The sequence below is a fragment of the Lissotriton vulgaris genome, chromosome 5 (assembly GCF_964263255.1).
Source record: "Lissotriton vulgaris chromosome 5, aLisVul1.2, whole genome shotgun sequence".
Lineage (NCBI taxonomy): Eukaryota > Metazoa > Chordata > Amphibia > Caudata > Salamandridae > Lissotriton > Lissotriton vulgaris.
In genome coordinates this window covers 888,014,838-888,029,038 of record NC_141693.1, presented here as the reverse complement: position 1 = coordinate 888,029,038, position 14,201 = coordinate 888,014,838, and the positions used below count along the sequence as shown (strand labels likewise).

The following is a 14,201-nucleotide window of genomic DNA, read 5'->3' as shown; positions in this document are numbered from 1 at the left end:
TGACCACAAAAACAAGCATTTACAATGCAACGGTCTCACCTTTGCCAAAGTTAGAGCTATTGGCATTGTAAATGACAACATTTTTATTTATGTGTCTATCTATCATATCACCACAGCATCACTCAGCACCACCACAGCATCACTCAGGGGCACCACAACATCACTATGCGCTACCACAGCATCACTCGTCGCTACCACAGTACAGAGGCACAAGCAGGGAACAGAGGCACGAACACCGGATCACAAGCAGGGAACAGAGGCACGAAAACCGGGTCACAAGCAGGGAACAGAGGCACAAGCAGGGAACAGAGGCTCAAACAGGGAATAGAGGCACGAAAACCGGGTCACAAGCAGTTAAAAGCTCCTAGTGTTTAGAACCAAGACGGCGAGGAGATATGCAAACAGCCGAAACAATCTATATAATTAAAATCAAAGAGTCAGAATTGAGGGGGCGGTGGAAAACCGGCGGACAAGATGGGAACACCTTAGGGAGGCTCTGTGCAGCAGCAGCCTGCACTTACTGCTGTCAGAGGTGTGACACGGGCGAGTTTAGGCTGCACTTACTCCTGTCTGAGAAGATGAGACGGGCATGGCAAGGCTGCATTTACATCTGTCTGAGGAGTGAGACGGGCGCGCAGCAGCAGGGTGCACTCACTCCTGTGTGGGGAGTGAGACGGGCATGCACTTGCTCCTCTTTGAGGGGGTGAGACAGACATGCACTTACTCCTATCTGAGGGGATGAGACGTAGCAGGCGGCGCAGTTATTCCTCTCCTAAGGGGTGAGGCGGGCGTAAAGTTACTCCTCCTCTGAGGGGAAGACACAGGCGTGCACTTTATTTACTCCTGCCTCCGAGGATGAGCAGGGCACGCGCAGGCTAGGGGCGTCTCCTGAGTAACTTCGCCCCATTTGAATGAATGATTAACAAGACGACATACGGGGGGCACAAAACCAGAAAGCCAGGGGCACGCTAACTATGGGGTAATAAACATGCCGTAATTTCAGTTATTTTACTATGTGCATGTGACTGGCGCAAAACAATGACGCAATCACAGAACACTTCAGAAGAGAACATGGAAGGCACTTCACGCTGCACTTGTTGCACCCAGTCCATAGACGGTGCCACCGAGAGGCCAACAACAACAAAGACGCGGGACTGTAATCCCACTCAAAGGCTCAAGCATTCAAGTATGACTTGCCAACAAGTCACAACATGAATTCATCATACAGCGGCCACGACAGGGCACCCACCTGCAAGAGTATCGCGACAGAGACACTCCCTGGTTCATGCGCTTTAGACTTACGTGCTGCCAATGCTAGGGACCCAGTTAATGGGCTTCGACACACGACATTCAAAATTGCAAATTTAGTTACTAAGCGGAATGTGTCCATATCTAATTTTAGCCTAATGTTAAGACGCGTTCGAAACTTTGTTGGCGTCGCAGACCATTAAACAGCTGCAGGGCCGAGGGAGCAATGCTCTTTGAAGCTCTTTTTTTCAGACCCTGATTGGAGGCCAGGTGTGCTGGTCATTACCTGGTGCGCCTCAAGGAATCCACAAAAGGATTTACCAAAAACTCAGGGGTAATCTGGGTGTACCACCTCGACATCACCCTGGGCGCTGGAAAATAACAAGACGGTAACGTCAATTCACCGGAAAGATGCACAGCCTCTGGCGCGTTACCCCCGAACTCCTCACACCGTCAACTCTCAGCTGCAACCTTTCCAAATTGACAGCAGGCACCCTAATACCACAGTGCCTTGGAGTACGGGTTACAGAGCTAAGCTCCTTGCATTTCAAAACCACGATGCACATTTTGTACAGTGCTCATTGAAGCAGTTATAAACAAGCATTGGCCGTGAAAGAGACACGGCCGTGAGACGCGCTCTGTGGTGGGGGAGGGGGAGGGGCAGGGGCCGTTGTGAGAGGCACGACACGTTTTTCCATGCACATTTAACCAGGCGCTTCTTTGCAGAAAGTGCAGAGAAAACAAGCAGCACTTTAAGCATTAATCCTAAACCTTTTATAATCACGGAAAGAATGTTACTCCCTGAAAAGGAAAGCCCTCCCTTTTTTGTCCGTGCTTACTTCATTTTCACAGCAACACTGATGCAAAGTGCATTTTAAATCTATATTAAGCGAGGATAGAATGCGAGAGGATAAGGCAACCAAGCCGGTGGGCACATGCAGATTTCTCAGCACTTCTCCTGCGGTGCAAGCTGTTCTCTCAGCAAAACCACGCCAATAATACCAATAAGGAAAACAAGCATTTACAAGTGGGGCCGGAGACACGTACAGCGGGAGGGGGGGCGGGAACATGCACACGGACAGCGGGAGGGGGTCGGGAACGGGCACACGGACAGCGGGAGGGGAGGGGAGCATTCACCTGGGCGGCGAGCGGCCTAGAGGAATGACAAAACAAACCTTACAAAAAAAAAAAAACACCGCCGCAATGACGTTCACAAAGGGGCGGGATGAGTAAAAATCTACGGAACGCCCACAAATCTGGTCCGACAATTACGGACAGATCTCTCTTCCAATGGCTAGCCTCCATTTATGGAGCTAGCCAATGGAAGAGAGAGGCGGGACAAAGCCCCGTACTGGTAATCATAAGATTTCGCCTGCGTGAACACTGCTGCGCAGTGCTACGCCAGGCGAAACCTAAAAAGCAGCACAAACATGTTTGCGCCATGTCTACTACACCGTTTGAGGGACATGGTTCCACTGTATCGTATTAAGCAAGATGACGAAACCAGTACTGGAAATGTCTCTTTAAAAAAAGAAAAAAACCTTAACAAGAATACTAATATATCCTGTGGAGTTAGTCATAAAGGTAGTGTGAAACAATATGAATGCCCTAGAGATAACGCCAGGCTAGCCTCTCAACACGCCATGTCTTTAGACGACGCCAGATGACCTCGCGATGAAGTATCCACGTCTGTACACCAGCTTTATCAATCTTATACCAAAGAACAGAAATAGTCCTATGTGATCCATTCTAAGACAGTACATGATCTACATATGATAATGGACCAAGGTTAAATGGCAGCCGCTGTGACTCGACTTTGATCAAGGGCTGAGTGACGAATATCCTTACCCATGGGCTGCTCTTGGTGGTGAGCTGGACATCACTTAAATAACAGAGAGGGACATTGCATGTTGAGGCAGCTCCCCAGGGATTGTTGCACACATGGATAATGCCGCTGACTTTGGATCTTTCTTTGGCCGAGACCCAATAATAGAGGGCTGCCATTGCTGTTTTGTAGAGCTGTAACTAGCAGGTCTCACTTGAAACAATTTAAAGGCCCCTGTTATCAGTCTCTGAAAAATGAAAGAGAGATGCAGCCCTGCGGAGATTCAGATGTATGGTGTGCAGCTCATCATGCCCATCAGCAGCAACTGCTTGACTCACTGAGCTGTCTACCCAGCAGCTACAGAGCTTCAGAACATAAAACCACCAAGGCCCTGAATACCTTTTGCTCTGTTCAGTTAATTTCTGCTTGTATTATTATAATCGGTCACTACATTTTTATTTTACTTGGATGCCTATGAGTTAATCCTTTTAAGTGAAATATAAATATGTTGCTATATTATCTTTAAATTCGTTCCTCTCACTTCATTTTTTTTTATTCTGTCATAGTTTAAGACACTGATCTATGGAGATGCAATGTGTTGATGCTTATTGGTGAACCCAGCAGTATTATTGTCAAACTGTATGCCAATTCAAAGAGGGGTTTGGTAACTCTCAAAGGAATGTAACATACGCATGTGAACGATATGTGAAACTGACTAAAGCGGTTAATATATCATAAATAGATAATTGTATCCACAGGTGTATGACATGGAACTAGACGAAGAATTTTACCTTCCACAAAACAAAAAAGAAACTAGACAGATCGCTCCAGAGCTTTCGGACCTGGTCATCTACTGCCAAGCTGTTAAATTTCCTGGTAAGCATACCAGAGTGAGCTTTTTTTCACTCAATCACTATTACACTGTGCATCCTTTAAAAGCTGTGAATATCAGGTCTTACTCTAATGAATACACATGCAGAGAATGAAATGCCTAGGTTCAGTTTCACTTGAGAATGTTCAGTCTGTGTGCCAAGGTCTTCCGAGGAATTAAACCCTTACGGGAAGTAGCACGACTGTCTGTTGTCCAAAAATATTTCATCACTCCCCACGTAACAGTCTCTTACACTTTACATATTTATTTGTAAGTGTGCTTGTTTGATAACATCTTTGATACTGTCTTTTGCGAAGAGCCCTAACCGAAAACAGGGGTCCTAACTCAAAAATTGATTTAGATCTAAACATTGATAACCGTAGAGTTTCCAACTTAAACAATGAAATTAGTTTTGTGGGTATGTGAAAGCTCCGTAATAGCTTGCTGGTTGTCACATTTGATGTAAAAAGCACAGTACGTATTATTGTACGGTCAGTTACTATCCAGCACCCGCACGCCACTTAACATATTTTTCATTCTGTCTGCACTTCATAAACAATACTTTACTGCTAAACACTCAAAGCATTTCTTAACGGCTTAAAAAATCATATTACATATCTCTTTTCGTCAAATAGCTTGTCACTTTAATACTTAAGGTCAATTAGGGACGCCGAGTTGGCTTTTTAGGTCGAGCGACCTATCTCAATGCGCATGCGCATTGAGCGGGAGCGAAGATATATAGGGACTTAAATAAGCTTTACCTAGACTGGGCGATTTGGTGCTGTACCCGTGGCTTTTAGGTCAATGCGCTTGCGTGCACATCATCAAATCGCCGTCTGTTCCCTCAGCCGCACTCCTCCCACACCTTTGAAGTGAAGCTTAGCTTCACTTCAAAGGCCCCTGCTGCTTAACACCCTCTCCCCACTCCGCCTCCTCCCCTACCCGCCGTGTCGCATTTCTCCTCCCCCCCCTTCTCTGCCTTCAATCCGTCTTGTTTCTTATTGTAATTCCGCACGGCTTGCCCAACTCTGTTAACCAGGCGCCCGGTTGTAAATATTTTATTTGCTGCTTAACACCTTCTCCCCACTCCGCCCCCTCCCCTGCACTATCTCCAACACGTCCCTCTTGGCTGCTTTCAAAAGTTGGCAAATATCGAGAGGCAGGCTCAGGCCGAGCAGGAATAAAGCCAACCCCCATCTTTTTTTCCTTCTCTCAAACTCTCTCACTCACTCGCCCTGCACGGCTTGCCCAATTCTGTTAACCAGGCGCCCGGTTGTATATATTTTATTTGCTGCTTAACACCCTCTCCCCACTCCGCCCCCTCCCCTGCACTATCTCCAACACGTCCCTCTTGGCTGCTTTCAAAAGTTGGCAAATATCGAGAGGCAGGCTCAGGCCGAGCAGGAATAAAGCCAACCCCCATCTTTTTTTCCTTCTCTCAAACTCTCTCACTCACTCTCCCTCTCTCCGTCTCCCTCCTTCCCAAAATTCACTGAAAACCTGGTTGGGGAAGGCTGCCGAACGCCTGAACGGAGAAAGTGCAAACAGGCAGGAACTTTTTCCAAGTTGTCTACTGAGCAGATGTAGTAGGGAACGCAGTCTTAAAATTTCATTCGTGAAAAAAACACAACAATGCCCCAAAATAAACAAACAAAGGAGGACACAAGGGTTTGGCATCATCGCTAAAACAAATTTCGCCAGGGCTTCAGCCCAGTCTGGATGTAGCCTTGCCGCACTTTAACGCTTCGAGTACCAGCAGTACCAGCAGCCATTTTACTCGGGCTAGGGCCAACTCTCTCACACAAAGGCCTCTCTGTTTGCCGACCAAGTCAGCATTTGAGATGCATCAAAAAGACAAAAGCATCACCGTGGCAAGGGTGCATCTGAAAGGAGGACATGTTTATCCCACCCTGCCCTCACCACCAGAAAGACACGTTTTCATTTGCTTCTCACCACTCGAGGGAAACACTACGATAACTTGAGTAATTTATGAGAAATTCACAGTCTAAAGGAAAATTACACCGACGTGATGTTTTATTCTCTGAGTCTTTGTTTGAAGAAACTCAAAACAGGCCAGAAATGATCATAAATTACATGTTTTCAAACTGCGGAACTTGCAGAGAATTTGACCACTAATAAAGACACAAAAAGCCATCATAATACAATGCTGTTTTATAAGAGTTGAAAAAACTTTTTCTGGAATGAGAAAAGGTAAGGATTTGAACAGGTACTGCTCTAGAGGTGCAAGTGTATGGCCGGCCTATGACCACTGGAAATCTCTGTTTGCACATAACAATCGGCCATCGATTTTCACTCTATTTGCACAGATTTTCATCTGTGAAGCACACACCAGACGTTCTGACAGTATCACAGACTGTTAGATAAGTGAAGCATATATTGCAACACAGAACACCAAATTGCCTTATCATGGAATGAGAGAACTGATATTACTAACAGATCAGGTCATTGGTTTTACACAATAGGAGCTTGAAAAAAAAAGAATCCGTTTATCACATTAGCTGATGTTCTCCTCTGATAATTTGTAAAGGTGAAAGAACAGAGGACTTAAATAAGCTTTACCTAGACTGGGCGATTTGGTGCTGTGCCCGTGAAGAATTGAATCTGTCTTAGACACAAATACAGACACGAATTTAAATGTTATTGAAATAAGATCATCTTTTCACTGTCACAAACCCTTATGGAAACCCACAGGACCACCACACCCACCACCACTACATCCACCACCACATCCACCACAACCACCACCCCATCCGCCACCACCGCATCCACCATCACCACATCCACCGCATCCACCACCACCGCATCCACCACCACATCCACCATCAACAACACATCCACCATCACATCCACCACCACCACCACCACATCCACCATCACCTCCACATCCACCATGACATCCACCATGACATCCACCGCAACATCCACCACCACATCCACCACCACCACATCCACCACCACCGTATCCACCACCACCACACCCACCACCACTACATCCACCACCACATCCACCACAACCACCACCCCATCCACCACCACCACTGCATCCACCATCACCACATCCACCACCACATCCACCATCACATCCACCATCACCTCCACATCCACCATGACATCCACCATGACATCCACCGCCACAACCACCACCACATCCACCGCATCCACCACCACCACCACATCCACCACCACATCCACCACCGCATCCACCACCACCACATCCACCACCACATCCACCACCTCTTCCACCACCTCTTCCACCACCTCATCCACCACCACCACATCCACCACCACTGCATCCACCACCACCACTACACCCACCACCACATCCACTACAACCACCACCACCGCATCCACCGCATCCACATCCACCATCACCACCACATCCACCATCACATCCACCACCACATCCACCACCACATCCACCACCACCACATCCACCACCACTTCACCACCGCATCCACCACCACCACATCCACCATCACATCCACATCCACCATGACATCCACCGCCACATCCACCGCCACATCCACCACCGCATCCACCACCACATCCACCACCACCACATCCGCCACATCCACCACCGCCACATCCAGCACCACCACCGCCACATCCACCACCACCACCGCATCCACCACCACATCCACCACCACATCCACCACCACCACATCCACCACCACTTCACCACCGCATCCACCACCACCACATCCACCATCACATCCACATCCACCATGACATCCACCGCCACATCCACCGCCACATCCACCACCGCATCCACCACCACATCCACCACATCCACCACCACCACATCCACCACCGCCACATCCACCACCGCCACATCCAGCACCACCACCGCCACATCCACCACCACCACCACATCCACCACCACATCCACCACCACATCCACCACCACATCCACCACCACCACATCCACCACCACCACCACCGCATCCACCACCACCACATCCACCACCACCACATCCACCACCACATCCACCACCTCATCCACCACCTCATCCACCACCACCACATCCACCACACCCACCACCATCACTTCCACCACCACATCCACCACCACCACCACATCCACCACCACATCCACCACCACCACCGCATCCACCACCACATCCACCACCACATCCACCACCACATCCACCATCACATCCACCACCACCACCACATCCACCACCACATCCACCACCACCACATCCACCACCACTTCCACCGCATCCACCACCACCACATCCACCACCACTTCCACCGCATCCACCACTACCACATCCACCACCACATCCACCACCACATCCACCACCACCACCACATCCACCACCACATCCTCCACCAGCACATCCACCACCTCATCCGCCACCTCATCCACCACCGCATCCACCACATCCACCACACCCACCACCATCACTTCCACCACCACTTTCACCACATCCACAACCACCACATCCACATCCACCACCTCCACCACATCCGCCACCACCACCACATCCACCACCACATCCACCCCACATCCACCACTATCACCACCACATCCACCATTACACCCACCACCACATCCACCACCACCATATCCCCCAGATCCACCACCACCACATCTATATGTGTGTGGCTCTGTGTGTGTGTAGGTGCAAATGCAATGTTCTTGGATTTTCGTCACAATAAAATACACTGAACATAATCTTCACAAAAGTTATTTACAAACGTTTAAGCTATTGCCATTCTAAATTACAATAACTTTTATTTAAGTATTAAATATTTACAAAATTAAAAGCCATTGTTATTTGTAATATCAAGACATCTAAGTCACGTAAATACAACACACATTGCATTACAAATGCTATAGGTGTCACATTTGCAAAAGTTAAAACTATTGACATTGTAACTGACAAAGCTATTAATTTTTGGAATTTCCTAGCTTTCAGACCTGCCTATAGTTTTTAAAGTTGGCGAAGACTTTTAATAGATTTTATCATGGGGAGGATCAATTGCACCATACGGTTGCCCGGATCGCTACAAACAATATAAAAGAGCAAACTGCCTGTGTAAGCATCTGTTATCTGTCCCTTGCTCATATACTCCAGTCTTTTATGGGTTTCACTCCTGTCCTCATGCTCCCCCTCTTAATAAGTCACAATTGAACAGTGATGCCTGTTGTGTGGGAAAATCAAACATGGATGTTTGGAAATGTTCAAATTAGTGTAAATCACCAGTAATCGCTGTTGGCAATATTCCATTTAATTGTTTAATCTCCTTGAGCCTTACAGATAGTGAACCATCAAATATAACTCATTCTTGGCTCTGTCCCCATAAAGGGACACGTGAGCCAAAAGTCTGGGCCAAATCCCAAGGCAAAAGGAACCAAAGCAACCCTAGAGAAGTTCTAACCTTGGTAGGCTTCATCATTGAGCTTAGTGTCGAGTCCTTACAGACAGTGAACAATGGGACCCGCATTTAGGCAGGGTGCTGGGGGGAAAAGTCAGAGATTGAAATGCCTGCATTAATATTAAACACTATTAATTATGCTGCATAGCATTTTATTACATAATGTTTGCTTACTCTGTCATTACAGTCGCCAGACGCATGCAAATCAGTGTTGGTCCTCACCAAATTAGATAGTCGACCAATAATGGTGAATACGGTTAGTGGATAATGGCAAATGTGAAATTGAATGCATATGCGGTGTTGATTCCAGCATTTCCATCATCACATGAGTACTCTGTTGTCTGGACACATCTTCCATCCAAGTTACATGATTGCAGGATTTTTGAAGTATGCCCACATCTGGGACTTTCTCGTAGGTTGTTTTACTCAAACAGTGGTCGAGTGAAGCTGCATTTGAGCACAATGTTAAAACATCCCAACATAGCCTTATCGTTCACTCACCAGTCATATGTTATGAATTCATGATTTGACAACATTTGCACACGACTTGTATGTCATTTATTAATTATTACCTGTTGCTAGAGATTTTAACTTGGGTCCGCACCCTCTGCTGAAGGTGTTATTTATTTATTTATTTATAACGTTTTATATAGCGCCATTGTTATTTTCCTGGGCCTCAGTTATGAGCATGCAGAATTATGAACGTTAGTTTGAATAATAATAGAAAAGGCATGTAACAATTGTTAAGGTTACCCAGCATCTGTGCATTAAGCCTAATCGAACATGTCTACCAAACTCCAAACAATCCTCCAATCCCTCTCCCCATCCTCACTACAGCTTCAGATCTTTGACCCATTTACTTACTGGCTGTGTTCATTACGTCTAGTACATGTCTTCCTCATCACATTCCTTACTGTATTAGTATTCTTTCTCCTTAGCCTCTGAATTGAACAACATTTTTGTGTCACTTAGACTAGCGGAAGTCTATTTACCTGTCTATCTCTTTGTGTATTCTGAAATACTTCATCCTCCCCTGCTTGAAACTTTAGCTTCCCACAGGGCAAAGTCTCTGTTGCCATGTATCCCATTACTGCTCATGTGTAGGTAAAGAAGAGAAAGTGCATGAGAAATTAGGTAATTACCCCCATGTTTAGCATTCCTCATCACAGTAGTTACTGTATGGAGATTTAGTAAGCATTTATAATTAACAAAAATGCGATATTAACAAAAATGCATCCAAAAAATATCTTTGTTGATATAACACTCTTCACAATTTTGTAAATACATATATTTACTTATATGCAATCAATAAAAGAAATACTATCACAATAATTTAGTTGCAGAGGAGCAACACAAAAGAAACAAATCCGCAATGCAAAGAAAAAACTAACGTGAATTAAATCCAAGCACTAGTTAACACGACTTTCGGTAAATGGTTAAAATCACGAGAGTGTACTCGTACATAATAGTGAATTGCAAACGTATGCGGTGAGAACGAAGTTTTCGCTCTACAGCTTTTCATTTATGAAATTCTTTTAGCTTCCGCCCATGAGGTTGTTATTAGTCTGGTGGAAGAACCGTGAATTCTGGGTGCTAATTCTACCTACTTGGTATTTTAAGCATAAAAAATAGCATATTTACCCCAACGGCTAATGATAGTTTCATGCCTTTACTATTTGGACTAAAAGCGACTAGATCTGATTTGCACAAACATGATTTTGTTCTTTGAACATATATCTGTAGTGCACCCTTAAGTGTGCAAGGCTTCCTTATTTAAAGTTGATGGATGTGCATGACAAAGCTCCCTTTTTGGCATGCTCACCCCCATTTTATTTGGACTGATGCTGCTGGTTTTTTGAATGTGTGCACTGAGACACTGTTAAAAGGCCCAAGTACGGGTAGTCTGACCCCTAAAAAAGTGGTCAAATTAATTAACTCATAGTTGGTATATTTAACGTTCATATGAAGCCTGAGTATATGGTGCAGAAAGACAGCCATAGCATTAAAAAGTTAAATGTCACCTGTGTACAGCAGCACTTATTATGTCACCCAATGGTGTGGCAGAGAAAACATGTTTGCAGGCCAACCAGTATAGTCTGACTGCTTCAGCGTAAATCTGCAGTCTGATCTGTCAGAATAACTATTTTTGTCACAGAAATGTTTCCCTTTTAAATATTAGTCACCCCTAGGTAGGCCTTGTAGGCCACAATGTAGGGTGCATGGTGTAAAAATGAGGCGTGTAGGAATGTAATGTTAGCATGTCCCTATAGTGACAAGTCCCTTAAAGCTATTTTCACTGTGGGAGGCTCTGGTCATGTTATTAAACTAGAGTACATATTAAAATATTTATTGTTTTTCTATGGTTTGGGACCAGCTAGAAAATTGTTCAACCAATATTTTTTAAATATTTATTAGACCCCCAATTCAATGGTGAAATGTGGGTTTTGTTTAAAATATAAGAAAAGTAACTTTGACACATTTCCCTGCTTTAAGCTTCTGGAAGATAATTTGCATTACCTTTCCTGCAGCTACTAGCCAGTGCTTGACTTTAATGAGGTGTAGAAACTTCTCCAAGAGCAGGAACAATGGCATGGGTTTAGGGAGGGGCTTTTCTCCCCATGTAGGATGAGCCGTGACAGTGGGCCCAGGACCTTCAACAGATTACAAAGGGGTCTTTTCTTTCACAAGTAAATATAAGGGTGAGATCTTGACAATTCAACCCTTAGCACACCCATCCAGGCTAGCACCAGGACCCGTTGTGAGTGACCAGAGAGGAGTGAATTGATCATATCATTGGCCACACCTCTGGGAGGGCACACAGGCTCTGCACAAGGGAGGAAGGGTTCACCAATTTTGGCAGTAAGGTGCACGGCATGATTAACCAAAAGCGGGCAGGGTTGCCCCTGGGAACTTTTACCACATTTGTTCCGATGGAGCCTGGAATCAACTTCAGTCATTACCTGGTGCCAACCATAAATGTAGCTCCCTAAGGCGCAGTCCTCAGTGCACACGCTGGGCAGTGAAAGAACACAAGAAGGACTGCACCTGATGTTGGGGACCTGTGAGGAGACCTAAAGGGATGGACCTGCTCTCAGTTGTATCCAGGACAACAAAGAAATGTACACCAAGGGTCTGTTGACTTACCTCTTGTGTGGATACAGGAACACAACAAGCTATGAGTGGTCTTTTCCCTGAAGTGACCAGCAGTAACTGGACCCTGATGGTGGCCTCTAATGGAGTGCGTCTAGATCCTCAAGTAATGTCCCTGAGGTTCTGAGACCCTTGCCTGTGTCTAACTGGATTTCCTTTATCAACTGTGACATTTTTTAACCTCCATAGGACCGGAACCTCCATCTGAGCAAATCCGCCCAAGGCGCTACTTGGCTGGCCTAAAGAAACAGGCTTCTCCCATTTGTAGCCTCTCCGCAGCAACAAATCAGTTTCAGCGGGCCCTTGGTAAGCAGGTATCAGACCCTGTGGATCTCATCTTCAGATACAGCCTGTAACCTGGTCCCACTGGAGGATTCTGAGCCCCATAAAGAGCCTAAGTCAAAGCCTAGAAATCTTGGCCAATTGAACGGGCCAAAGTAACCGATCGATGAGAGGACTTCCCTGAGCGTGAAATTTGAACTTTCTCCCTCTGAGCTTTTGCTGCCAAAATTAACCCCGCTCAATGTATGATCCATCATTCAGAATCTCTTTTCTGTTTCTCACCTGGTCTAATACACCAGGATGCACAAATGAGCAGTGTTATAATAAATAGGTTGAGGGTTCCTAGTCTGCGTGGTGTGGCTTCAGCATGCACTGGCATCTACGAATCCTTTCTTTCTTACCCTGTCGAAAGAAGTCTAAGCAGCTTGGAGCCCAGTTTTTAACAACAGAACTAGGGGAGCATCATGGTTGAATAACATGGGACTTTTACACTTTGATATTGTAATTGATCCAGGGTGGCCCTTATATCGTGCTTAGCTTCTGGCTTTAATGAACACTAAGTGTGAACTTGAGACACACTACTTAAGGAATCACATGTGGAAGAGATTCTTTGTCACATCATGTTTGGTTTCTGTACAGGTATGGAGCCTGTTTTAAAGCCCACTCACATGCATATATTTCCCTGACCTCTTCAGATGCAAGACAGAAAAATGCCGATTATCAACCATCCTCTCATAAAGACATCATCTGTGAAAATGATGTTGAATGCATCCGACAAATGTGATCGAAATACAGATATCAATTTGTGCACTATATCCCCTTGAATTTCAAACTCCTACATTATGAACCCTATCTGGAGAGTTTAAGCGTTCGTCCGGAGTTTCAATCTCTATGTATATTATTTTTGGGGGAATCAACAACAGATAGATTCTGGTGAACAGTAGTTACTTTGCTGCACTGTCCAGAAGTGCTATTGCAGAAGTCCTTTCTACAGAAGTATGCACAGTTTCCAAGGTTTCTTCTTTGTCAAGCCAGCTACTTTCTTTGTCCTAAAATGATCTTTAAAGTCTGCGCCTTCCTCTTCTTTCTTCACCGTAACCTCAACATTACATTCTGGTTCTCTCTCACTTTCCAGACTGATGTATTTGTTCTTTCTGCAATAGTCAGCCCATCCGTTCCTTTCTGTCCTGAAAAGAATGGGCAGAATACTGCTACTTATCCTGCTTTTCAGTTTGTTCATGTTCCCTCAAATTGTATCCACTTCTGCTGTGGCGGAGAGCCAGTCCTTTCTGTGTAGCTTTCTGCTTTTTCTTAGTTCCTGGTGCTGCTTTATCCTTACCTGAACCCTCAGACAATTTTTTTGTTTCAAGGTGCGGTTTTCGGCAAGAGAACATAAAATATCTCAGCCTATGGAGGTAT

The 14,201-nt window shown here is 45.5% G+C and overlaps 1 protein-coding gene across 7 annotated transcripts in view; it reads left to right on the top strand.

Annotated features, from left to right (window-relative positions):
- Positions 1 to 14,201, top strand: part of PLCE1 (phospholipase C epsilon 1) — a 1,649,974-nt gene that overhangs the window by 1,401,101 nt on the left and 234,672 nt on the right. For all 7 annotated transcript variants that reach the window (XM_086922473.1, XM_086922472.1, XM_086922474.1 and 4 more), the window contains one exon: positions 3,832 to 3,949. In XM_086922473.1, the coding sequence (XP_086778599.1) occupies positions 3,832 to 3,949 (118 nt within the window). The remainder of the gene's footprint in view (positions 1 to 3,831; positions 3,950 to 14,201) is intronic.